General features: G+C 39.1%; 2 protein-coding genes across 4 annotated transcripts in view; one reads left to right on the top strand and one right to left on the bottom strand.

Annotated features, from left to right (window-relative positions):
* NHLRC2 (NHL repeat containing 2) overlaps positions 1 to 5,745 on the bottom strand; it is a gene marked incomplete at its 5' end in the record, with an annotated part of 28,839 nt that extends 23,094 nt beyond the window's left edge. The window contains 2 exons of one of the 2 annotated variants that reach the window (XM_084264326.1): positions 4,792 to 4,944; positions 5,583 to 5,745. In XM_084264326.1, the coding sequence (XP_084120452.1) occupies positions 4,792 to 4,944; positions 5,583 to 5,745 (316 nt within the window). The remainder of the gene's footprint in view (positions 1 to 4,791; positions 4,945 to 5,582) is intronic. The other variant, XM_084264327.1, reaches the window with a different exon arrangement.
* Positions 5,746 to 6,867: 1,122 nt separating this feature from the next.
* DCLRE1A (DNA cross-link repair 1A) lies at positions 6,868 to 24,010 on the top strand (the record flags this gene model as incomplete). 2 transcript variants are annotated; one of them, XM_084264877.1, is made up of 10 exons in its annotated part: positions 6,868 to 7,282; positions 8,858 to 9,588; positions 9,661 to 10,399; positions 12,329 to 12,462; positions 13,913 to 14,031; positions 15,678 to 15,821; positions 16,727 to 16,872; positions 17,930 to 18,084; positions 22,447 to 22,588; positions 23,231 to 24,010. In XM_084264877.1, the coding sequence occupies 10 exons, from the start codon at positions 6,868 to 6,870 to the stop codon at positions 23,395 to 23,397; spliced, it is 2,892 nt and encodes a 963-aa protein (XP_084121003.1). In that variant the 3' UTR covers positions 23,398 to 24,010. The 2 variants fall into 2 exon arrangements, with proteins under 2 accessions (XP_084121003.1, XP_084121002.1); XM_084264876.1 differs by having other exon boundaries at positions 8,858 to 10,399.
* Between the last annotated feature and the right edge of the window lie 3,051 nt (positions 24,011 to 27,061).

The following is a 27,061-nucleotide window of genomic DNA, read 5'->3' as shown; positions in this document are numbered from 1 at the left end:
CGAAAATAAATACCACATCCTTTTCCAGGGCTTTCAGTTACCTTTTAATAATATAATCTCTACCAAATGAAGTAAACTCTGCACATGACGTCAATACCATACTCTGTGTCTTACTTTGTACTGCGCTTTGCACTACACTGTCAGCCATAAGCATAATCTTGTCAAAGTAATTTGTCAATTCTAACTGAAGCAAGGATAAAGACAGTATTTCATGCCACTATAAAAAACTGCAGTACAGTCATTTTAAACCAGAACTATTAATCTAATGGAAATCCTTAGACATTAACCTTACCACTTATCAAAAAAAATCACTCATGGATAGCACAAGCATCTTGTAGTAACAAATAAAAATTGGGATCTTTCTAATTTCTTTGTCCAAGTAAAAATTCTAAATTTTCATCTATCTTGTGAGTTATTCTGAGGAGTGAATTTAAATGGGAAAGGAAAATACAGTTTGAGCTGACACCCAGCTTGAGTTAGTTTTACCACATTATTAGCTTGAACAAACAAGAAAATCCAAAGCAAAACAAAAAACTGTCTTATCTTCCCCCAGTCAAGTATAAAAAAATAATTATCTTTTATAAACTTTTTAAATCAGTAATGTTCAAATATTTATTGCATTTCCTTCCCACAGTCACCAATGTGTCTATAGGTGGATTGTAGCACTCTGCTTTTTCAGTAATACAATATCAAAACGCAACAAGGAGACTGCATAGGGTGGTGTGGAGGAAGAATGGCATAATCCAATCTAATCCAGTTCTGATGGTGTTTATAAATTGAAATACTATAGATCCTTGAAGAACTTTATCAGGTTCTTTAATCAGACAAAATCATGATCATACAAATACTCACTGCAGTTGAAAATCTTATATTGTTCTCCTCTAGACAAAACAGGTTTGTTTGAACAGCTGTTAAATTTAGTTATAAAGGATAAAGGCAGATGTGGAATGTGAATCTCGGAGTAAGCAAGTTGTTACTTGGTGCTTATTCCAACATTGTTATGTTTTATCCTAAAAACCAGCCAATGAAAATAGCATCTCCTGAAAGGACATTAATCTGAAAAAGGCAATTTTTAAACAAATGCTTTCTCAGCAAAGTGTTAAGAAGATTTGAGAGTATGAGCTGTTTCAATTATTTGTAGCAGGAGATACTTCATTTTTAGAAGGCTTTTTTTTTCACATTCAAGGTAGTATTTACTTTTACACTTTTCTCCTCTCCTACCTTTACAGTTCATTGTTCTACCCCCCTCACTGTTTCTGTGATAGAAACCTAAGAAAGGCAATTATTTCAGATCTCAAGTAGTTGTATTATTTAAGCTCAGATGAGTTTATTTCCTTCTAAAAAAAACCCCTCTAGATGAATGGAAAACTGTTTTTCTCTTTTAGTCTTTCTCCTCAGCCGTGTAACAGTGTTAATGGAGAAGAGCAGCCTCTGCAGGAATGGTAATATTTCAGTGTGACAACAGGAAAGGGTAAATACTTATTTGAATATAACAATTTCACAGACACAGAACTAAAATAATCACTATGGCTGAGACAGTCTCTCTCAATCCTATAGCACAGCGTGTTGCAATGTCAGACAGCTGAAGTTGTAGTATCATTAACTGCTGAACTCCAAACAGCAGGTCAAACGTTTTAACTGTAATAGGATCAGCAGCAGCACTTTTATTTGTCCTTCAAAAATATCACTAACATTAGAAAGATAATTCTACACTGAACACCTGAACAGCGCAAGTTATAACATCCTCTCATGAAGAAGACTTGCAAACCATAGGATGCTGTGCTAGGATATAAGAGTATTTACAGCATTTAAAATGCTTTATTTCAAGGATTATACCAGAGTATAATGCTGGACTTATGCCAAGCTATTTCTGAATATTAAAAAGTGCTTCCTCTTATAGAAGTCATTTCTGGACTGCTGATAACATGAACTGAATATGCACCGGGGTTTAAAATAACTTTCTGAATGCCACTTGAAAAACAGAAATAGCACCACTGAAGATAGCAGTGAGAACATATCAGATAAAGATGCTAGGTGACATTTAATCCTATGGAAAGCAGGCTTCATTTGAAACAGATCTCCTGAAGTTCCAGACAATAGAACTATGTGCAACGATGTACACAGTGGTCTAGGATCATCCTAAAACTACGGCTTCTTGCATTCAGACTTCTAATGTCTGATGATCACACTGATGAAGTTTCAACATCATGTTAGACAGCAGTTGGACCACATTTAAAACAAAGTATCAGAGTATCAAAACTGTACACACACAGTGTACAATCTGAAAATATATTGCTGTACATTATATTACATCATCACTGAGGTTTTTCTCAGTTAGAGGAAAATATAGGCAACATTACTTCAAATATTCAAACAATACATTAGAGGCCCAAATGCATTATCTGATAGATGCTTAGATCTTGTGTGCTAGGTCAGCACCCTCTGCCACTTTATAGCATGGCAAACATATACATGAAATGTGTAAATAAATGCTATATTTAGAAATCTAAAGTTTCAATATACAGTGAGACTGTAGCTTTACTAATCTCACTTGCTGTTGCCCAAAAGAACTCGTGCCACTCATCTTTTGCATGAAAATTGGGTTTTCCCAATGACAAGCTGACAGATTTCAGAACTAACCCAAAGTGAACCTGTCCCCCATCCTCTAAAGGGAATTCCATTAGCTAAAGAAAAAAACAGACTCAAATAGAATGAAACTCCAGAATAAAGCTGAATACCAAGATACAAAAAAAAAAAAAGCTTTGAGAACATCTAGATGTATTAATACAGGTATGTCAGGCATCCTTTCTACTTTGTTCTTCCAACTTTTATCTTGCTCAATTTGCTCAAGTCAATAGTTCTCCCCTCCTCGTTCTCTTGGTGATTAGTAAATCATGTTTGCTTTTGAAGAAGATACATATTGATAGTATTTGATACCCACTGAAGTATTTTTCTATGGCTTGAAAGCCCACAACCACTTATTACTGCCTTTACACATCTTACTGCAATGCTAAAATTTACACACTTAGCACAGCAAAGAAAGATCAAATAATCCTGAAAAGGCTGACAATCAAAACATGAAAACAGCAGAAAACAATAAAAAAGGGAGATCTACAATGAAAAACCCTGTGTTTTTTTATTTGTTTCGAACCATCAAGCACCTTAATCTCTTCCTGAATCCAACTGCTATCCTCTGTTTCCTAAAGGATTAAGATTAGTGTTCCACACACCTGCCTTCTTTCCTTTTACCTCCACTTTCATCTCAAGTATCTTTTTTCTCCCTCCAGTTACTGTAGGAACAGGATATTTCACATCAAAAAACGAAGTAAGACAGCTCAAATGCAGGAAGAACTTATCACCTATCGCCAAAGTACTCTCCTCAAGTAATGCAACAGCCTCTTCTACATCAGTACAAAGATGTTCGAATACTTTAAAGATGTTCAAATACTTCAAATGAGAAAAGGTTGTTAAAATAAGTTGTTAAAGTAAGTATTTTGTTATCAACTGATTTAAGATCTTGGCCTTATAAACAGATTAAGGATGTGATAGCTATATCAATAAAATAGCACTATACCTCAAGATGTTTATCATTTAAAGACATTAATTATATGACCAATGTAATCTTCTGAAGTCTCAATTTAGACCTCCTTTGAAGCATGCCTAATATCTACAGCAGCCCATTTATCACTTGCTAATCACCTTCCACTTAAAACTGCCTCCCTCCCAAAAAAAAGCCATGACAGTTCGACAGGTCATCCTCATTAGCTAAAGTTCCTTATATCTGAAACATTATACCAGTTCTCAAATTTCTCCAAGGCAAACAGCTAAGCTTTCTAAGGTACAAAAATTAGTTTATTTGAGTATTCTGTAAAGGCCTACGTACTGAAAATGTGTACGTGAACTACATAAAGTGCTTGAAATTTTCTTTTTCTAGTGAAAGAAGACAACACATGAAAATAAATGCTGTCAAAGTAAAAAACAATCAGAAATGCCATTGGAGAATCAGAAACTTAAAACATTATAAGATGCTATTTTATATATATATGTTATTTTTAAAACAGTCTTTTTAGGGCTGAAAGTAACAGCGTTCTTCATCTCACCATTCACCCTTCTAACATACCCAAGATAAATGAGTAGCTGATACATCCTGTGTAAGACCACAGCTTATCTCTGACAAGTCATTGTGATGACAAGATATGGTATTCTAAATGGTAATTACTGTGCATTTTTATTCTCTCAGATTTCATCTCAGATATGAATTTAAAGAGCTTAATTTCTCCTCCAGAATACAGGACTGCTAGTGGTATATGACGTGATGCCAATACAAAAAAAATTAAGCCAAGCTTACATATTTTGTTATTTCAGTTACAACGCAGAAAACAAGTAATATTAACTATGTCCATTCTACCACCTTTCCTATATTCTTCTCAGAGTTGGTTCCTGAGTCAAGTATAGAGAATTACACTTTCACTAACTTCAAGCGTGTACATTCCACCCCTGCAGCTTGTTTCAAATGCCCTTATATTTATAAGGGTATCAGATTTGAGCTTTAAGCACATATCCTGTTTCTTTAATTATACAGTTACAACAGGTACCTCATTTAACCCCCTTTAAAAATGTGATGGGAGTACACACAGTCACCTTTTTTAGGCTACTTAAAAGATTAGAAAACATTTTTAGGCACTCCTGAAATCTTGCCAGCTCTTTAGTAACCAGCAACAAAGTGACTCAGCTACTCTGCCTGCGACACTGCCAGGAAATTCTATTCCAAGCCGGCCAAAGCACTTTTACCTTTATCAGAGTACTGGTGTTCTAATGCGTGGAGATCAGGCAGCAGGTGCAAGCAATTGATGCAGCAGTAAGTAAAGAAATCCAACACCACAACTTTTCCACAAAGGTCTTTGTGAAGAGAAATAGGACCTTCAGTGTTTAACCATTGCAGATCTGGAATTCAGGGAACAGAGATGCCTAGTTAGGGGAGGGGTAGGTAAAGGCAGACAAACTAATACAACACACAAAGTTCCTTGGACTTAAAAAAACCCAAACAAACAAAAAACCCCAACCTATTTTCTACAGGGGTAAAAAAGTAAACCAAAAGTCTACTTAGTGAACTCACCCTTATGTTCCACAATTCTTCACAGCAAATGAGAAGAAATACTATTAACCAGATTTAAGGTGAGATCAATATACTGTACAGCAGAGAGAGGCTTTATTGAAAACAGGAAACTGATGAAGCTAGTAGAAATTTAGACAAGAGGTTTAAATACAGGTTTTTGCAAACAGAAGCTGGGGCAGCACCTATAAAGGGTCACTTTTTATGTTTCTTTTCTTTTTTCTTATCCTTTGCTCCCGATGCTTCGGGAGTGACATTTCCTGTACTTAGAAGCGCCTTCCACGGTAGCAGATACCGGGGCCGCAACTGCACGACCATCGCGGGAGGCAGAACTTGAAGGAAAACGCCACACGGCAAGTGTCAGAGCTCAGCCACCTCCCCCAGGAGAGGCTCTGCAGCCGCCCGGCGGGACCGGGACAAGGAACCGCGCTCCGCCGCGGGGCCTGACCCGCTCGGGCCCCGCACCCACCTCCGCCGAGTTCGGGCACCGTTAGGTCCCGCTCCCGGCCGTCCATCTTCTTCAGGTACTGGTAAACCAAGTTCTCCTTCTCCTGAGGAGTGTCAGCGTCGAGCAGGGCGTACTCCAGCTGGGTTTGGGCGGGCAGGAGCCCCGCCAGGCCCCCCGCCGCCATGACGCCTCCTGGGCGAGCCCGCGGGCAGGACAGGCCGCTGTTTACCCGCCTGCCGTTTCACCGCCGCGCTTTCGGCACAGCCCACCACGCGGGGGAGAAAAACTGTGATTTAAAAAAACAAACCCAAGCCACAAAAAAGCGAAGTATCCCAGCCCTAACGTAGTAACTCGTCTGTGCCCAAGGGGAACCTTCCCATTCATTTCCTGATTTTACGTAACCTCGATGTTCACAGAAGCACATTCGTGAAAGAGAATCCCCCGCGGTGATTCTAGCTCAGCAGATTCAACACAGTCAGCTTTTCCCGCCCAGTTACTGTTGTAAAGGGAATAGATGTGAAAACCAAGCAGTACCGGGGCTAAATCCAAGCGAGGCATTGATAACTTAAACCGTGGGATTATTTTATTGTGTTTGGAGGCGGACGCTACTAGAGAAGCAGAAAGCCGAGGGACAATCGTGGTGACGAAGCTGCGGAAGCGAATGCGCTGCCGCGCCGGCGAACGGCTGAGGAGGGCGGGCAGCCCGCCACTCGGTTCTTGAGGCGGGAGGCAGCAGGGACGCAGCGGCCCTTGGTGCCGGCGGCGGGAACGCAGTGGGGACGCAACGGCCTTCAGTACTGGCAGCGGAGACGCAGCGACCCTCGGTACCCGCGGCGGGGTACACGGTCCCTCCCGGCAGCGCCGGTGTCGGCCTTGGCCGTGTGGTGACTCCCGGCAGCGATCCCGTAACTGAGAGCTTCGTCCTCTTTTAAAATCTTCCTGCCCGGGGACGGCGGGGTGGCGATCCGGGAGCGGGGCTAATTCGGCTTCACCTTCCAAGGCCGCGTTAGGTCATGGCTCGCGCTGCGAGTCCTGCATCTCCCGGACTTGGGTTTTGTTTAGCAGGAGTACTTACAAATACCCAAGGGGCCGACCATTGAGTTATTTTTTGGATAGGATCCACCATGCTTCTGCCCTGCCATGGACTGCTGTTTGGTTTGTGGCCTAGTGATGCTTTTTTAAAATGGAGTTCAGCTGCTTTTCTTCAGGTAGTGAAGGGGGGAGGGAAGAGGAAGCGTGTTAGTGGGAGGAAAGGTAGATTTGTGACCCGGTGCTTAAAAGCAAGGAGACTATTTAATCTGTGGCCATGTCTGAAGATGCTTTATTGGAAGAGGACATTTGGGAGTACAGGTCCATTAGGAAGAAAAAGCGTCAGAGTAGTTCAGAGAGCATCTCGCCACCTGTGCGGAAAGTAAGTGGTGGCAAGTGCAGGCCAAAAAGAAAGAGAAATGGGAATAAAAAATCCGTAGAAAAAACTGCTGCACCTCAGAAAACTGAGCAGACATCAAGGCCAAGTGAGGATGTAGGTCAATGTAAAGATGACAGTAGTGTGCACTCCCAGGAAAGCCTGACCAGCCTGACGGAACAGAGCTCCCCAAATGCAAAGCCAGTTCATGATGGTTACTGTCCCAGCTGCCAGATGCCTTTCTCCTTGCTATTGGTCCAGACACCTCGATGGCATGTTGCTGAATGCTTGGATACTCCAGGATGCATTGAAAAAGGTATGAATAGAGTAAGAAGCCTTCAGAGAAAAATCAAAAAGGCTTCTCACCTATTGTTGCTACAAACATTGGTTTTCATGTTTAGTTTCAAAATCTGAGATTGTAGTTGGTATGGTGTTTAGAATGTTATTACTAATCACTTAACTTTTATTTTTATATGAGGTTTTTTTGTGGTTTTTTAAAACCATGAAAATCTCATAATCTAAGAGCTTTGTAGAATAGCTAAAAAGATTTGTGATTACTTACTAAGCTCCAGCTTTAATAGTTCATTGAAGAATCACAGAATTGTAAGGGTTGGAAGGGACCTCGAGGTCATCAAGTCAAACCCAAATTGAAGGTGCCCAATTAACCATCTTGAAATAATGGAACCTCTTCAGTTACTAAATTGGTGTCAGGAAAAAATCCCTCTTCAATTAAGAGGCTGCTACTTTTCACACCATATTCCTTTCTCCTTGGGTATAAATTTTATTATTCTGTATTCGTGTTGCTATGTGACTTGTCCAGTTGTCTCTGGATGGTTGGAAGCTGAAATTGGTCAGATAACCTAAATCATTTGAAATGTTAGCCCCTGATCCAGTATGCCTCAGAAGTTTTATACAGAATTATACATGAACATGTACATATAATAAGGTAACAGTTTTGTTTTGACTTCTGTACCAGAGGAATAAAACCAATTCATTCCAATTGCTGGTTTCATGTGGGGAAATACCATGTCTGAGCAAATGCATGTATCCATCTTAAATTCTTAATATACTTTATAGCTTTTGAAAAATAGAGAGCTTATAGTCAGGAAACTTGATTAAAGGCTGTTTAGGTAATACAGTCACTGTCATTCTTCTCTAACTTTCCTTGATGTTTCTTCATAACAATGATATGGGAGGCCTTTAATCCCAATTTTGTCAGTGGCTTTAATTTAAGGCAGATGTGTTAACACCTCATTTCCATCCCTTACTCCCATAATTAACAGGTGAAAAGTCCTGATTGGTTCACCTTAAAATGGTAGAAAGTTAGGTTAGGAAACTCTCAACAAAGTAAAGGTTTAGGGAACAGTAACAGGTTTCATTTTTTTTATTTTTTGGGGGGGGGGGGATGTGCAGCATCTGAACACTTTTTTCACATAAGACATGACTGTTTATTCTCATGTTATGTGTATCCCAGCAGACAATTTGAAATGGAATTTCAGGATGATGCAGAACTGAGATTTGTTTTGAAACATGTCTATTGGCCTTTTCTGGTACTACTCTGAGTGAGACAACTGGAAACTAGAAGCCATACGATTACATTAGCACAGTACTGAAACAGGGTTAAGCACTCCTGTTGTTAGAGGGCTGTATTAATTTGGGTATTAGCAACAGCTGTTTAGTTTTAGCTTGGAAGAATTTGCATTTCTAGCCAGCTCAAGACAAGAAGACTTGGTGGTTTGAGAATGGCTTTTTACTTGTGCCTTGTCCTCCCAGAGCTGCATTTATAAGCAAAAGCTTTTGAATGGTGTGTCACTATGATTTTTATTGTAATAATTAGGCTAGCTATATTTGTAAAGATATTGATGTTATTTCTCTGTTTAACTGTTTTCAGAGTGTGCTGATGGTTTACTGTGCACATCCACCATTCCATCCCACTACAAGCGTTACAGCCATTTTCTACTTGCAGCAAGCAGGGCAGGAGATTATCTAATAAACTCTTCAACACATGCTTTGGATGGGAAGATGACATGTTCTACTGCTGCAGAGCCCAGCTCTTCTCCAAGTCATGTAGAGGAAATCTCACAGAATGAGAAACCATCTAATAATGTAAAAAAAGGCCTAAATGATGACTGTGCATTGATGGTACAGACTTCGTCACAAAAGTCTCCAAATATAACCACCAACAGTAGTTCATCTTTTGCAGATGTTAAAAACCCTCAACAGACATTTCAACTCACCCAGACCACAGGTGATAGTTGTAAATTTGAATTTTATGACTTTGTATCTTCTCAAGAAAGTGGAACAGGAGAAGATCTGCATAGTCAGAAAGATACAAATCAGCCAAGTCTACTGCAGTCAAAAGCAGACTTCAGTGAATGTGAAATTTCTTACTCTCCACTGAGCACTTTTGAGGAAAGTGAAGAGGAAACTGAGGAAGAGGAAAAGAAAGTAAAAATATCACAAAATAAGTTATTCAAAGTCCAGAACCTTGAAGATGAAGAACAAACATTTGATGGACTCCTTTTACAGCAGAAGCCTCAGTGTGAGCGTCCCATGGGAAGTTTTGTAATTAAAAAAAAACACTGTGAGGAAGTTAATACACTGAACCATCTGGATCATAGTGTGGAAACTGTTTCTGAGAGTCACCCAAACCTCAAGCTCTGTAGTTCAACAAATGTAGATAATCAGCATCAGCAAAAGGCACTAACCAGTGGGTCATCTTTTCATTTTAATAGCAAGGAGGTTGAACAGCCGGAATTGACTTCTTGGGGTGCTCAGGCAGATAACACAGAAGCAGAAGATATTGGTGCTTTGGATTCTGCATACGTGAGTTTTACAGAGACATCATCAGTACTGGTCAGAGAAGGTGTTGGGTCTTTTCTGACACATAAAACTAACACTTTAAGGGACCCAAGTAATGTTTTAGATAAGGCAGATAAAATGACTGCTAATGCAACTGAAAAAACAGCTCACCAGGAGAGTTTGCCATCAGTAGTAGAGAAAGAAGGAAATCTTAATACAGCTGCTGTGTGCTTTCCCAGCCCCATCTCTAAAGCAGTGTCATCTCTTTCTTTAGCAAGTATGAATGCCAAATCCACTTCTGCCAAAGAACTCAAACAAATGGACATTGGTGTTTTCTTTGGGCTAAAGCCCAAAGTAAAAGAGGAGAGCAAAGTAGCGGCTCGATTGAGCGAGGAAAAGCAGATACCAAGTTCAGTAAGTCCCAATGGAAAGAGGCCCAGGCAGGAAAAAAGGAAAGCTGGAGGGTCTGTGGAAGATGTAGAAGCAGTTACAGAAAGTTCAAATACAAATGGAACCTTTTCAGCTGTAAATTCTGGTGGCCAAAGAAGGTGGATAAAAAAAATGAAAGACTTGTCTACTACAGGTGAAGGAACAAGAAAAAAACACTGTCCTTTCTACAAGAAAATACCAGGTGAGAGAGAACTCTTGCTTTTTGTAGAGTTTAACTATTTTTGGCTTAATGTTGTATTCCCTCCTCTCCCCCCCCCCCCTAATTTTAGGCTTTAGTATTCTTCACTTTTCATAACCATTCAGCATGCAGCTTATAAAGCATTTTCTTTCCTGCATCTAAGTTGATAAAATCTTGTGTAGGTGCAGATCTCCTGAAGAAGGTTGATTGCAGAACTGGAGTCAGAAATGGCTTCCTCAGTGAAGTACAGTGAAATAATTATCTCTGGAAAATGATTTTAAGGACTGATTTGTGCATGTTTTTGGCAAGTGGAAAATATAAGCAGTATAAAAAAGATAGATTTACTTTCTTAAATAATTTTGAATATATCCCCTGTTAATTTTACTCCTAATTCCTGAATTTAAAGTTTTACATTGGCTTAGTTGTGCCTGAAAATGGAGTTAATAGCAATTATTTCCTTACACGAAATTACACAAATTAAGACTTAAGTTTGTCTTTGAAATTTATGAGTATTATAAATATGAAGTACAACTGTGAAAACATAGAACTGAAACCAAGCAGAAGAATTTAACTAAAGAAACAGCCAAGAATTTCTCAGAACCTCCTCAAGTACTTGGATAAAATACAGGATGATGGATCAGGGGCTTAAAAAGCTTCAAATCCTCACAGTTCTGTTTACCACTAAAGGACTGTCTTAGTATTAGATAGATATTTGAGGAAGCCAGATAGAAATATATTAGTCATCCTGCATGCCAAGCTGCTACTGGAAGGCTGACCTGTAAGTCTTTGTGGGGTTATACCAGTATCATGGCTTTCATGGGCTGAGAGAATTTTCCATATATAATAAATTTGAAGAGCAGATTCCTGTGCCTACAATGCGATTTTGGAGTTGCTCTGCTGTTACCTAGATTACCTCGGCTCTGAATTTTGTTACTGCTGCATTGGGAGTATATTTAAATATGTTGCTAATGATATGTATCTATTCTTATGGCCTTGTGTAATTCAGCCTCCCTCAAGTTTTGAGTCTTGTACCTCTCAAACGGTTGGGGATTTTTTGGTTTGTGATTTTAATTAGCAGACTGCTGTGATTTAATTTTTTTTTTTACTTTTGAGTTGTAAATACTCTTATTCCTAGTTCTGGAAAATTTGGGAGATTTGCTTAACATAAAATGAAAAATATTTGCATGCTACCAGGTTAATCAGCTCTGTCCAACATTTGATGGTGTGAAGAAACTATAATCCCCTGTAAAAGGACTGTTGTTGGCATGTTTGCATTTTAAAAACAAAACAAACATTTTCAGAGAAAAGGGTGATTTTCTCTGCAGCTGTCTTTATGCAGCATCTTTATACAAACAGCACCTCACTGAAAGCCTATAACAGCAAATCAGTCACATTTCTTCTCAGCAGATATATTCAAATACCCCAGATTGCTTGCTTGATAATTATATGGTAGCATGTTTTGAGAGGAATATTAAATGTAGAGTAATTGAAAAAAAAACGTGGGTTTATTGCAAAATGCCTTTTGTTAAGATGTAGTTACCTGTTTTGTTTGTGTTAATATGTTGGCATTAAATTTTTCATCTGTGTTAATCTTCAAAAATACCAGCTGGGTGCAGATAAATGTTCTTTATTTACTTAACCAGTTGCCATCTGTGTGGGATGACAGCTGAACAACAGGTATTTGGGAGGCCTGTAGAAGTCTGTGTGGACAATCCTTAGAGTTTTTATTTTAATAACAGAAAAATCTTATTTGTGACTGACACATGTACAATCCATGCTATTCTTTAAATGGCTTCTTCAACTGTAGGCATTGTAACTGTATCCCCTTCTAATTTGGAAGAAAGAAAAAAAGAACAAAAGGAAAATTTAATTAGAAACTGGTTCTGAACTATGCTTATTTACTGACTGGCTTCTCTTCCCTTTTTATTGTAGGAACTGGTTTTACAGTTGATGCCTTCCAGTATGGAGAAATCGAAGGCTGCACAGCTTACTTCCTTACACATTTTCATTCTGATCACTATTGTGGGCTAACAAAAAACTTCACATTTCCAATCTACTGTAATAAGGTAAGGTTTTTGAAGATTGCTATATTCCTTCTAGCAGCCTGGCAGTACCTAGAGGGGCCAACAAGAAAGCTGGAGAGGAACTTTTTACGAGGGCGTGTAGTGATAGGATAAAGGGGTAATGGCTTTAAATTGAACAAGGGTAGAGTTAGATTAGATAGTAGGAAGAAATTCTTCTCTGTGAGAGTGGTGAGGCCCTGGCACAGGGTGCCCAGAGAAGCTGTGGTTGCCCCTGGATCCTTGGCAATGTTCAAGGCCAGGTTGGATGGGGCTTTGGACACCCTGGGGTAGCGGAAGGTGTCCCTGCCCAAGGCAGAGGGTTAGGACTGGATAGACTTTGAGGTCCCTTCCAACCCAAAGCATCCTGTGATTCTGTGATATGACCAAACCCATTTAAAACTATAATTGCTTTTATACTGATGAAAGTAAATAGTAGATCACATATTCCCTTGCTCGGTCAGTTAGACACAATGGATATGTATAGGGAATCTGGATTTCCCTTGTAAGAGGTACTTACCCTGATTTAACTTATGATGAGTGAAACTTCTCTGTCTAGGTACCATGAAAAAATCAGGTTTAAAAGACTCTCTAGAGATCATGTAGTTCGATCTCTTGTGCATTGTTGATCTAACTTCAAAGTTAGATCAGACTGTAGAGAGCCTTTGTCGGTCAAATTTTGAAAATAGGACAGATGCCACTCTGTCTCCTCGAAACCCATTGCAGTGCTTATCCACTCTCAACTTTTTTTCCTAATACTCAATTGAAATGTCTCTTGGGATTGTAGCTTCTTCTCATGGAGAAGAATCTGGCTCCAACTTCTCTATAACTCTAATCAGGTGATGTAAGTCTGAAATTAGATTGCACTTTAAGCTGTCTCTTTTGCACATTCAGTAAATGTTGTTGTTTTTGTCCGGTCCTGTGTGTCCTGTCCTTCAGGCTGCTGGGTGGCCAAGACTGCTCTTTACTCATAGCATGGTACGGCACCTTGCCTAATTGACCCATCCAGAACCTGTATCAAAAAACTATTCTGATTTACTCTGAAAGTCTCCTGGAATGTTTGTGTTCTGTGTTGCCCTTCCAGTAGGTGTGGGATGACTGCAGTCCTCGGTGATAATATCCAGGGCCTGGAAATTTCTTCAGTTGTTTCTTCAGAAGGCTCTGTCCACCTCATCTTTACTTGACTGTTTGTAACAGATGTTATTTCCCCTTTTTTGCCTCCTCTTTGATTCCAATCCTTAACCTGTTGACAGACTTTTAAAAGTTTTCTGTTTTAAGACAGCTGTTCTCCAGTGTGCTTTTTGAGAGGTGAAATGCTACTTGATTATACCCAGGGCTTGATTATACATTTTCTTAAGCCAGACAGTCTGGCTTTGAGAGCCTTTGTTTCTAAAATAAACAAAAGCTTTTTTTAGATTTTGTTCCTATTCCATATTAAATCCTTACTCTCTTACAGATAACTGCCAACCTGGTGAAGAGCAAACTTCGGGTTAGAGAGCAGTATGTCCACGTGCTGCCGATGGACACAGAATGCATAGTGAATGGGGTCAAAGTGTTGCTGCTCGATGCCAATCAGTATGTATCATTGCATTGCTGTGAAATATTTTTACATATATAATATTAAACACGAATAGCTGTAGAGATACAGTTTATGTTGTCATGACTTATAGTTTCAGAACCTGAAAAAAATAAGGTTAAAAATATTTGAGATGCCTGAGTTGGCTTAGTTACATGCCTTTTCACAGAAGTGAATTAGACATGTAGGAACTTGAATTTCTTGCAGGTAGTTTTTGAAATAGATGAGTTATTTTTGAAAATTAAACTTCGTTTTTTTTATAATTTTAACTTTGTTTGCTTGTAACAAATACATAGTGTTAATCACACATAAGTTCATGTTGAGAGGTTGAATGATTTTTATAGTGGTCTGGACACTTTTTGGTGTCTAGTTAGAAACATCTTAGATTTGGTCATCAGGTATGTTAGGTTTCTGTAGCTTCAACAGAAGGTACTCCGATCTTCTGGATCCCAGGAGAGACAAAACCTAGCCAACATTTTAAAGATTGAACTTTGAAGAAAAGCCTGTTGAAATGTGCAGCAGGACTTCTACTCAGTTTGGTGATAAAGGGTGAGATTTTGTCCAGTGTTACACTGGCACTGTGTGGTAACGCTGGATTTGACGTTTAGTAGCACCTGACTTCCAGCTCTTGCTGTTCTGCCTCTTGGTACCTTATTTGGATATGGGCTAGAGGAAAAGTCCTTTCTCTGAAGTGTGTATTGAAACCCAGCACTGTGTCGCAGCTGGTTTGAATATTACTTATCTTAGGATTTGTTTATAGTTGGAGAGATAAGATTCCATGAAGTCCTGAGAACCCTTTCTTGGAATGAAGGAAGCCTTGTTGCTTATGTAATTTGGACACTTTTCCTGTTTGTCTCTCTGATCTCCTGCTTTAATTTAAAAGGCATATAAACCTTAGGTACAAAGTTCAGCTTTTTGGAGAGTTCACCGGTTCTGTCGTTTTAAGTCTGATTCATGCCAGTTTTTCCTTTTTTGTGATTTCACTTACCCTCTACAGATGATTCATGTCCAAAATAGTCCCACCCTGGTTTGCCAGTCTGAGCACTTGCCCTTCAGACAGCTTTGGTGAGGAACTGGAGAGAGTGCAATGGATTCGCTTTGGCCAATTATAAGAGAATTGTATTTCTAACCAGGGAATTCTGGATGGAGGATAATGTTTAAAATCTGAAAACAGAATTGAAAAAGCAATGCTTCAATAAGTCATGGGGGAATGAATATGCACCTGCAATAAGACAGTTCTGTTTCTCCTGTATAAGAATGCTGCTCCTCTCTGGTGTGCTGTTTCCCCTTTAAATCAAGTAATAGACCCTCAGAGATTGCAACTGAGGCAGCATCTTGGTCATACCTAGAAGGTGACAGAGCATCCCAAAAAGGCAGTTAATGAGTTAATGCTGGATTATTGGTGTGGTTTTTTCTTCCCTTCATCTCAGCTGAGAACTCAAGTCTGAGTTTTCTGTGTCCAGAATGTTAGCTTTAGAATTCCTCTAGAATATAGGAATTTCTAGCTAAATCATTCTGCATAGTAGCTGTGATTTAAAAAGCTGTTCTGCACACCTTCCTGCTACTGAAGGGTGGTATGTCTCACAAGGCAGTTTATTGGTATAGAGAACTAACAGGATCTGTGTGGGGTTTTTGTTTGTTTCAGTTGTCCAGGCGCCACAATGATCCTTTTCAGTCTGCCAAGTGGAACTGTTATTTTGCACACAGGAGACTTCAGGGCAGATCCTTCCATGGAGCGCTACCCTGCTTTGATTGCCCAACAAGTCCACACCCTTTACCTTGATACCACGTAAGTTTTGCTTAATTTTTTATTTCTTCAATATTACCCTCTTTTGAGTTTAGTAAGTCTTAGTAAACTAAGTAAATATAAGTATGAATGATGTTATCTTCTAACATTTGTTAGCTGTATTTAGTGTTGAATAAAGCCAGATATTTATTAAAAGTTCATGTGTGTCTAGCTTGTTCATCTGTTATGCTGTTACATGAGAGAATAAAAGTGGGTGGTGGAAAAAATGCTGAGATAAACTTACTGTTTATAAGTGGTATCAAATTCTGGGTGCCAGGACTTGTATGCTGAGTGTTCAGGTCTAAAACAAGAAGTTTCATGGAGCACTGGTTTTATGCAGATTCAACTCTGTTATGAAAAGTGTTTTGGGGGGAGGGGGATTTAAAAAGGGAAAAAATGCCAAATGGTTAAATCAGTTGTCCAGGTTTTCATTAGACCTTTCTCTGACTCATGTATATAAAACTGTTTTTCTGTGCATGATGACTAATGCCCAGCTGCAGTCTTTTAATTCTGTTCCATATGTTTCTGCGAATGAATAATGCCTTATGTTATGGCTTGTGTGCATAAGAAAAAATAGACATAAGGATGTAATTAGTAAGTGATACAAATATCTAGCTTGAAAAAGCATTTGGTATTTATAGAGAAGAAACTGCAGAATTGAGTGTCAGTGTCAGACAAGTGAATGGTTGGAGAGAAAAGGCTGATACACTTGATGTAAATTTTATTGCAACAGTTTCACCTGGGTACCTCAGTGGTTTCTAGTAAACAGGTTTCAAATAGGCTGAAATTATGAAGAAGGGTAAGTTCCTTAATTATTTTGTATAAACACAGTTTTGAGGGCTTTCTTAGTAAATTTAGATGTCTTCCATCTTGTGTAACGAAGTGTGTATCTTGTTTCCATGCCATAGATACTGTAGTCCTGAATACACTTTTCCTTCTCAACAAGAAGTTATCCAGTTTGCTGTCAATACTGCCTTTGAGATGGTGACTTTAAACCCACGTACACTAGTTGTCTGTGGCACCTACTCCATTGGAAAAGAAAAAGTTTTTTTAGGTATGTAAAAAAAGCGTACTGGATAAAGTAACTGAGTAAATACCCACATCAGTGTTAAAAGGCCTTTTTATTTTAGATGCAAAGGGTTTCTTGGTCTTGACAGTCAGACATTGTGTAAAGAAATTAAATGCATTTAATAATCTTACTGCTAGCTTTTTGCTTTTCTAATCAAGAAATTTTAACTTTCTGAAAGAAATATTTTTTTGCCATGTTTACAAACCTCACTGAATATACAGAAGACCAACTTGGATGCTAAATGAATGAGCTGATTTAATTGACTGTGGTGAGGAAATTGCTAATGACAGTTGAAAAAAAATGTAAATGAGGACTTTATGACTCTTCTGGTGTTAATAATTTCATGTTGTCAAGTAACAGCAAAGGGATGTATGTATTCCACTCTGATAACAGCAAAACAGCAAACCTTCCAGGCCTGTGTTTTTTCCAAAATATTTATAGCAATCAGTTTTGATGAAATAAATTTTAACAAGACGTTCCCTAAACCAAAACATATCTTCTCACATATAATGAAAACTCTGTGTGCTATGCTTCACTTGGTTACAGCATTAGGAATCAATGTATGGCTGTCCAAATGTATACTCTAGAGCAGGCAGGCAGACTGTTCCTGCTTTTGAGAATACTTAAACTCATCAAGGCAAGATTTACTTTCACTGAAATTTAGTTTGTCTTTAATGTGGGCTGTTTGTCACATGTTCCAAATGCTGCACATGTTTCTGGCTGCTTGGAAATAAATACCAGTTCACCTTGGTAAAATTAATATGACTTAGAATTTAAGTGTCTTTTTATTCTCCTTCTCTTTCCAATTCTCATATACAATTCTGGTGCTAAAATGTAGAAGGCAGGGCTTCTTAACAGCAATTACAGGTTTCTGTTCTTAATTTTTTGAATATGAAACACTGTATCATGTTGAATATGGATTTTTTAAAATAGTAAAAATCATCCAGTGCAACAATTAGGAATATCTGCAAAACAAACAAATAATGAAAAAATGAACTCTTACAACTTACTTTGTCTGATTTCTTCCCAATTAATCTTAAAGCAATTGCTGAAGTTCTGGGTTCAAAAGCAAGTATGTCCCGTGATAAGTACAAAACACTGCAGTGCTTGGAGTCGACAGCTGTTAATTCCCTAATCAGCATGAACTGGGATGGTACTTTGCTTCATGTTCTTCCCATGATGCAAATTAATTTTAAGGTAAGTTCAGAAAATAGCCTCTGTTGATTAACCTGTGGGCTAATCTTACTCCTCACTCCTCCCAACAGTGTTGTCTTTGGTACTTCATAACCTCTTGTCAGACCATGTTTATTTAGTAAAGTTTTGACATGTAGCACTGCATTGAAAATGAAATGCAATTAAGCATTAAACATGGTGCACAGAAAGTGTAATTCCAGTTCAGTGCAGGATAAGATGAGGTTTGTCAGAGGCTTGCTCTTTGCAGGCCTTTTTGAATACACTTGTATCATGACTGCAGGATCTGTCCTATTAGCAATTGATACATTGTGAGATGGAGCCCCTGTTTCCATCCTGTCTCTTACCTGGTGTGATGTAGGGAAATACTAAAGGGATTTTATGTTTATGAGTCTTTCTGTTTTGAGGCAGCCTTTGAACATGGTCGACTTCCATTCTGCTGTCTGATTAAAAAGGATCAGGATGCTCCATGTTTCCATATAATCATATCTTTCTCCCATGCTGAAGATTTACATGGGGATAAGGGTACTTGAAAATCAATGAAAACTCACACAGAAACAGATAAACAAATAAACACATTGAGTAAATGATACATACACATGCTTTAGTTTTTCTACACAATCTTCTCTAGTATCTGTAGCAAAAGCAAGTAAACCAGTTTATTTTTAACTCATTGTTTCATCTAAATTGATTTCAAATGGACATTTCAGCTGAGACTTGAGACAGTGGGGTTTTGTTGTTGGGAGTGTTTGTGGGAATTTCTTATTTAGGAAAGGTGGCTAGTTGGAGGTGAGTGGAGATGAGTTTTTCTAAATACACTACAAAATACAGACTGGCCTTAGAGCAAAGCAGCAGGCTCTAGATTAAAAGTAACCTGGAAGAAAAACAGTGGTCACTTACGCCTTATGGACTTGGATTCATTTTCCTGCTTTGCTTCAGGCCTGCTGTGCCATCTCAAGCAAATCCTTTGGAGCAAGATGGTATTTAGCTGCTGGAGTAGTCAAGGTCAGAGCTGACCTAAAAAGGAGAAAAAGGCTATACAATTTGGATGGGAGCTGCAGGAGATAGAACAAAATATCTTAATGTTTTAATGTTGTTCTTTAATCTTTTCCACGGTGGGACAGAAAATGAGTAATGGAAATGTGTATGGGTTTATTTTTAATGTGTTGTCTTAAACAGTAATATATTTTAGTCTTGGGTTGTTATGTGATTCTGCTGTTATGTGTCCTGGTGTGTATGCCATACGTAGCTGGATTTTCAGGCAGAAGTTTGTGATTATACAACAAGCATGTCTAGACAGACTTACTTCTCAGAGAGAAGCAGTTGTTTCATGTGCAGGGTTTCATCTCTGAGAACAGGAGTTTCTAGACAAATCTACAGCCTTGCCAGAAGCGATACCTGGACCCTGGAAAGGGCAGGAAAAATTAAAGGCATGGTGGTCTAGGGGACAGGAGTCATGGCCCACTGTACTGGGGCTTTGAATTCGTGTGTGAAGTTGTTGGAATGTGGTCTCATGCTGTCATTAGTAATTTTGGGTCCATGCAAGTTAGGTATGGTAGGTAGACTTCCAGGGTGCTGAAATCTGATGAGGCCAGTAGCTAGATGAATGCCTGGGTGGAGTGAAGTATCAGTAAAATGTGGAGAAAGTTAAGTGCTTAAAGATGAGGTTTTATGGCCATTTATGTTCTTTCTGGTCCCGCAGAATCAATAAACATGACCTCAGAAAAGACAATATTTTTAAGAATAAATTATCTCTTCACTTGAAATCTTTTTCTGGTTAAAGAATGATGGATGATATCATCCTGTTTTTACAGACCATGTAAATGCTGATGTCATCATCTTCAGTTGCATGTTTTTGTCTTCTGCTGGATTATACAGGTTTTGTCTGGAATTACAGGCTCATTACTGGGAAAGCCAGAATTTCTTAGCAAACCTCATCACTAAACCTTCTGGGTCTCTCCTACCTCTTCTGTTTGACTCGATCCCTAGCCCTACTCAAAAAACCACAATCCCACTTCTTAATTTGGGCTCATTTCCTGCTCATGTAGTTTCAGCTGCAAACCTACAAATCCATTAATTCCTTAGGAGAGTATTCTCAGTCAAAAACTCAGATTCAGTCCTTATTTAGTAAGTTGAGTCCATCTGTGAGCTTGCCTGTCAATTGCCTTTTTTAGTAGAATACAAACATCCAAACCCTGATGTTATATTATAGTATCTCCTAGAAGTTACGGTTTTGCACCATTTTTCTCCCTGTTACACTCTTTACTAACAGAAAAAACAAATCTCTCTGTGCTCCAGGCTTGATAGTTTTAAGAACTGTAGCATGATTCTTTTGACTTTTATTATTGAAAATAATGGAAGCATTGATTTCTGCAATATTGCAAGCGGACTTGATATATGAAAAAGAAAGATTTAAAAAAAAAAACTACCCTACAACCTCAAAGAGATGTGGTACTTCACTGCAATACTTGGGTTTACTCCAGGAAAACACAAGAATTGTTGTGTGTGCTGCTGCATAGCTGTTCTTGAATAAGCCACGTGGTTTAAGTGGTGTTAGGGCTGGTTTTGAATTAGCTATTTAATGATGTTTGAGTCTTCTGTGAACTAATGGAATCTGGTTGCATCTACCACTGAGTTTAGCGATACTGTAGTTGGCTGTCGTGGTGACTGAAGGAAGTTGGTTTAGCAATGAAATATATTTTCCATTTCAAAAGGATAAAGGTTTAGAACAGCATTGGCTAAAGAAATAGAAGAAGAAATTGGAATGTGTATTTAAAGTGGATTTGTTGTAAATGAACAGTGCAGCAATTTGTTTTGTGGGAAGAGGCAGTCTGTCCTAAAATGCATGCATGCTTCTTCTGCAACATTTTTTTTGTAACAATCAAAGATTGGAGGCTTTGATTCCAATCCAAAAATGGAGGCTTCTGCTGTTTGAGTACCTAGTGGGCGATTTCCAGAGGACAGGGGTCTTCAGGTCTGTATGTTGCTTAGCTTAGTACTAGCTTAGTTGCTCGCACTGAGGGGCAGCTGTCAAAAGTGCCTGTGACTGAAGTGCACCAATAAATTTTTTTGAGATTAAAATTACATCCTTAATGTGAATGTTGCACACTTGATTTATAACAAAATCTGAAAGCAGATTAGCATTGTTTAATATAAAAATAATGCTATTTGAAGTACTGTATTTAATTTTCATTGAAGCAGCGGACTAAATATGTGAATTACTACCTTAAGATACGTTCATCTTCATATAATGAAGTTTGAAGGAGAATTAGACTGTTACATCTTTAATCTAGGCATGGCAGCTAGCCATAATTCCTGTTGCTGAATGAATCATGTTGTGGTGAAGTTTCTTGTTGGTTTTAATGTTCCCTGTTTGATGGGTTCAGTATTCAGTATGTTGTTACTGGACATTGTATGGAAGGTGCTATTCAATGTGGCAGTGTTGCAGGGAGCTTTCTCCTTCCCTCCTCAATAATTTTCAAGTAGCTGACAGATTAGTTAGTGTTCTATCACAGCCTATCTGTCCCCCTCTCCCCACCTTTGTTAATCAGCCTTTATATCTGCAGCAGGAAGAGAAATACTAAATAGTTTATGATTTTGAGTTTTATAATCTCGTAGGGCTTTCTAATGGAGAATGTGCCTTTAAGATTTTTTATGACACATGAAATTGATTTCCTCATTATGTTTTGAAATAACACTGATTGCACTTATCCAGGAATAGGATTGTACATTCCTTATACTTCCCTCTCATTATTTTCCCAACCTTAGCTTAAACAATATCAAAGACTAATTTAGCCAACTTGGAACCTTTTTCTAGTTAATTTTTTTTGTTCTGAATGAAGAGATGAGAGGTGGTTTCCTTCCTATTATGAATGGAGATGTGGTAAAACATGGTTTAGTGCTCAGAGCAATACTCAACTTGTGCACTGGCTTGCTGTGTTTTTTGGGGTAGTTAACTTAATCTCTGAGCACATCTGGGCATAAGCAGATGTCACCTGATGATTTTGCACAGAAGCAGGCTTTCACCATCTTTTATCACCACCCAGCTGCAGGAGTGCTGACCTTCAGCTGAGAGGAGGAAATAAAGGGGCAACATCTGTAAGGTGTGATGATGCCTTACGTGTTCTGGTCTGTAATGCGTAGCTGTCAACATACGCTGATTCAGATGAAGCAGTTGAAATATTAAAGATACAAGGTGTGCTGCAAATGTATCCATTATTAATAATTTCAAGGCAGATGGTATTTAAAATTAAAAAGTTAATTTCAAAATGGGAAAATAAAATTTAGCCCAAAGTTTGTCCATCATGACATCTTCAAACTTTAATGCACTATTTGATAGGATTCAGTGTATCTATATTCTTTTTGCAGGGTTTGCAAGATCACTTGAATAAGTTTTCTGAGACTTTTGATCAAGTTCTGGCTTTCAAACCTACTGGGTGGACCTACTCTGATTCATGCCTTTCTGTGGTGGATATCAAACCTCAGACAAGAGGAAATATCACCATATATGGTACGAGAGTGGTAAAAATGGAGTCCCTTCAGTTTTGTGTGGATGGCTGTCATATTTTTATTGTGGAAATTCCCACTTGTTCATTGTAACCTCTGCTTTTTCTGATAACTGATTGAGCAAGTGAACAGATGGATCTCTCCAGGAGGGATCAACGAACTGAGTAATCACGAACACTGGAAATGCAGGTTTTTGCATACGTTTTGCTCCTGTCCTTCTCCTGCAGATACTTTTCTCTGATATATTTAGAGGCTTCGTGGGTAAAGTTTTGGCCTGACTGATGCTGGTGGCAGTGCAGTTCCAGAGCCAAGATTTCATTCTGTACTTTGCTTATTTGAGAGACTGTGGGGCTTCTCAGTTCTTACTGGTGGTTGGAGTTGAATCTCCTTAAAATTTTAACGTTGCTTTAAACAAATACCGAGTGTTGCTCAGTTTGCATTGATGAATGACTTGGTAACTTGATGCAAGGTAATTTTTCCAGAAGGAATATCTGGATTTTTGTTTTACCTTGGCTATAAACTTTAGCTCTCCAGTATGAATTAAAAAAAATACTGTCTAAAGTATTTCTGAGCTGGAAGGCTTGCAAAAGTATTTTGGCAAGAAGCTAAGTAGACTGATGGATCGCTGTGATTTGTTTCATTTCAGGGATTCCTTACAGTGAACACAGCAGCTACCTGGAAATGAAGCGTTTTGTTCAATGGCTGAAGCCGCAGAAAATCATCCCCACTGTAAATGTTGGTGACTGGAAAGCCAGAAGCTTGATGGAGAAGCATTTTAGAGACTGGATGACTGAGGGCAGTAGGTGTAAATAAATATATGGAGGAATGTGTATTTCAAAGGAGGTAGGCTGGAGCGGGAATTGCCAGTTCCTGTGAATTTTATTTAACTCCACTTTCTACAGAGCTTTCTGGAGAGAGAACTAAGCTGCCATTCTCCTGAGAGAGCTGAATTTGAGGAGAAACATAAAAGGCACCTTGCATTCTCATATACCTACTACTTACCCTTTCCTGTAACAACTTTTTGCAAATGCATATTTCAGGTTATTTTATCTTACTTCTTTTTCCCCATTCTTAATATTCCTCAGATGGCAGAGGTGCTCAGAGGTGTAACACTGGGGATGAAACCACCTCCAGGTTACTCATTTCTGAAAAGAAGTTACTGTAGTAAAGGAGCCAATACAAATCTTGTGTCACATGCTGTCGGTTCAGGCTTCAGAGAAGCTCCTTTCATGAGGCAGAACCGGCTATTGTGATTTAAATCTTGTAAACAAAATTTACCTTGTGAGAGAGGATTGGCTCAGGCTCTTGCAGCATATGCACTTTGGGGAATGATTTTTATAAAAGACATTGCTACCTACATTCCACTCAAGATTTTCTGGTTTTTATTATTATTTTTTTTTTCTAAATAAAAAGCCTATATGAAACCTGTGTGTTCTTTTGAGAAAAACGTGGGTTTTTTCCATATGGAAGCTGCTAATGTGAGAAACCTGCCTGTGATACCTTTGGTGAACGTGCAGGGTGTGTTGCTTGGGTAGGATTGCTCTTGAGTCCAGGTAGTGGAAATTCTCAGCACGTGGTCAAACACAGAAGTGATTCTTGTTCATGTAGTCTCCTACAGTGCATTTGGGTTTGTGGGGTTCTGTGGACAGGTTTGTTAAATTCTGAGAGACCAAGAAAGGCAAATATTAGTTCTGGCAGTAGAAAGGTAAGTTTCATTTTGCACTTTTTTTCCCCTGAATCCTAGCACATTATTGGTATCTGCCTGGTACTAAATGACACTGAAGTATGTGGTTGCGTGCAGGCTCTCTAGTGTAATTATAACACTAAAATAAAAGTAATTTGAAACTTCTAAGACTTAGAAAAGTTGCATCATGCATAAAGAATTATCCCCCAACCCTCCTGGAATAGCTCATCCAAAAACTTCAGTGCTTTTTTTTTTGTCAGGACAGCATTTCTTTAATGATCAGTGTAACTATAAACAGATCCTTGTCTTTGAATGACGAACTCTGTAAATGTGAAGTCACTTAGTTTTATTTCTGTCCTCTGAGAGGGGTAACTGTCTCAAACTCTGATGGAAAGAAAGTTCTCATACTGATTCACAAATCTTTCAATACATTCACTGAAATATGGTGCTGGTTTTATTTTACATAATGCATACATAGCTCTCCTTATGGCAAGAACTGTCTGGGACTGGCATGCTCATTCCTAAGACTCCACTCCTTTTTGGAGTAGGTGTGTGAAACAGTATCTTCTACAGTCCTTACAAATACTGAGCCTGAATTAATGCCTTCTACAAGTCAGAGCAAATTTGGGGATTCTGTTTGGCAGGCAAATGCTTCTAGCAGTTGAATTGTTGAGGAATTTTGCATGTTTTTTTGGCTTTCTGAGGTTTTTTCCTGACTAATTTTGTGCCTGGAGTAAGGACCCCATAGTCAAAAATCTTACAATTCTGACATCATCTTGTATTTACAAGAATTCCTCCTGCAAATTAATGTGCATGTGGGCTCTCACACTGTTACACTGCAGCTGGTAGGTGCCAGACACCAGTTGCCCCTGGGTGGCTCTTCACCTCATCCTATGCATCTCTTCCCTGTCCTCCAGAATGATGGCTTGGGTTTGTTTTGTGGGTTTGGGTTTGGTTCTGTTTGTTTTTACTTTTAAAAGCAAACTTCCTTCTCAAACAAACAATAGAAATTATGTATCTTGGAGGACACTGACATTGGCATCTGGTGGGCTGACAGAGTTAATACTGCCCTGATGTGGAGCTGACGCTGGGGGACAGGCTCATTACGGTGGGCAAACAGGGTGGCTTCTGTGCTGGATTTCATTTTTATCTCTCTGCTGAGCTCTTTTTCCCATTGCCGACACTGCTGTTAGGGGTTCCTGCATCAGCCTTCTGGCCTCTTCATGGTTTTTATTTGCATTTCTACTAGCTGTTTTTTGTGGGTAGGCTCATTCTGCAGCATTTCATCCACCTTCACGTTAGGAGATCTCCATGTTACAGGTATTTGTCCTCATTCGTATGGAAAAAAGTCTCTTCAGAATCCACACTTAGGGAGAAACTAGTATTTTTGTTCTGACTAGTAAAGGAGGAAGATTAATAACAGGATGAAAGTGCTTAGATTACCTAGGAGGATGCAAAAGCTGATATTTAATATAAGCAAACAGTAATTACATAGGTGCAATCAATTAGGACTGACTCTATTTAATGAAGGAGTGAATGTGTTTCTTTTCAGTCTTGTCAGCACTGCTGTTACAGGTGCAGGAGTGAAATGATTCATTTCTTTGGTGTAGAATGGTGGCTGCAACTGGAGGGAAGGCGCTGCCTTGTCAGAGCCAACAGCCTGACAAGGCAGGGGGTGGTTAGGCCTTGTTAAGGACAGACTTGCCCAGCGTCCCCTGGGCATGAGTCAGTCCGTGTCCTTGCCGTCACATCAAACGAGTCTCGCCTGCTGACACAAATAACACCGGATGTTACTGAGGCAAGATGTGAACATCCTGGAGGCTCTTCCAGTTTCTGTAGTGCTGACAGGCTCGGGGCAGGAGGCAAAGTGAACGGAAGGGGCAGCTCCAACACTTGCTTCATCTGTGCCCAGAATGGTTTTTCAAAGCCACCCGCTCTGAAGAATCACTTTGTATTTCCCGTCAGGACTCCTGCTCCGATTACATATCATCCCTGCAGGCAGATAAATGAACTAAAAGCAACGCTGTTGGGAAAGGGGGGTAAAAACATGCGGGTGGTGAAAGGGACCATCAAGGTGCTGGGTTTCTTTTCAAACCTCTGTATGAACTGTCCATGGAGCAGAGAAAGGAACTGAGGTGTCATTGAGGTTAAAGCATTTCTCACCTGATCAAACCTGCCTACTCATGTGTGCTTAGTAAAGGCTCTTAAGATACATCGCTATTTAAGTAAGTTTGTTTTGTAAGATAATGTGACTTCAGATACATCTCTAAAGCAATTAGAGATTGTTTTTTCCTGAGACTATGTTTTTGTGGGTATTACACAGGAGACTTGTTACCATCTCAGGCTAAAGATGCAGTTATTGCCTTGATGTGTTTGCTGTGTCTGTTGAATAATTTTTGGGTGATATTTCTTTGGCAGGGGTCAAAAAGCAGGTGAGTTTTGAGAAGGAGAGTGTGCAGCCCAAATTTTCCCATCCTCCCTTAGCTACAGCAGACCAGATGCATCTCTCAGAACCAAAGCAAGTAAGAGCATCTTATTTGGGTGGTGGGGCACAGGCTGCTTTAGATCTTTAGGATTCACAGTGAAATGATGCCATTTGAAATTGTATTTGTTTGTTGCCATTCCAACTTGTCTGTGTTTGTAAAAAGCTGACAGTATTAACATCCAGGGGAAAGAATGACAGGGATGAATGGGGTTCACAGGGATCATTGGAAGTTTCTCAGTACAAATGTCAGGAGTCGAAGCTCTTGTACCTAAGTTTCATGTGTTTGTTCAGATGATAAATGCGTGTTT

Source organism: Gallinula chloropus, assembly GCF_964237585.1.
Source record: "Gallinula chloropus genome assembly, chromosome: 5".
NCBI classification, from domain to species: domain Eukaryota; kingdom Metazoa; phylum Chordata; class Aves; order Gruiformes; family Rallidae; genus Gallinula; species Gallinula chloropus.
This window is presented reverse-complemented; position numbering and strand designations above follow the sequence as displayed.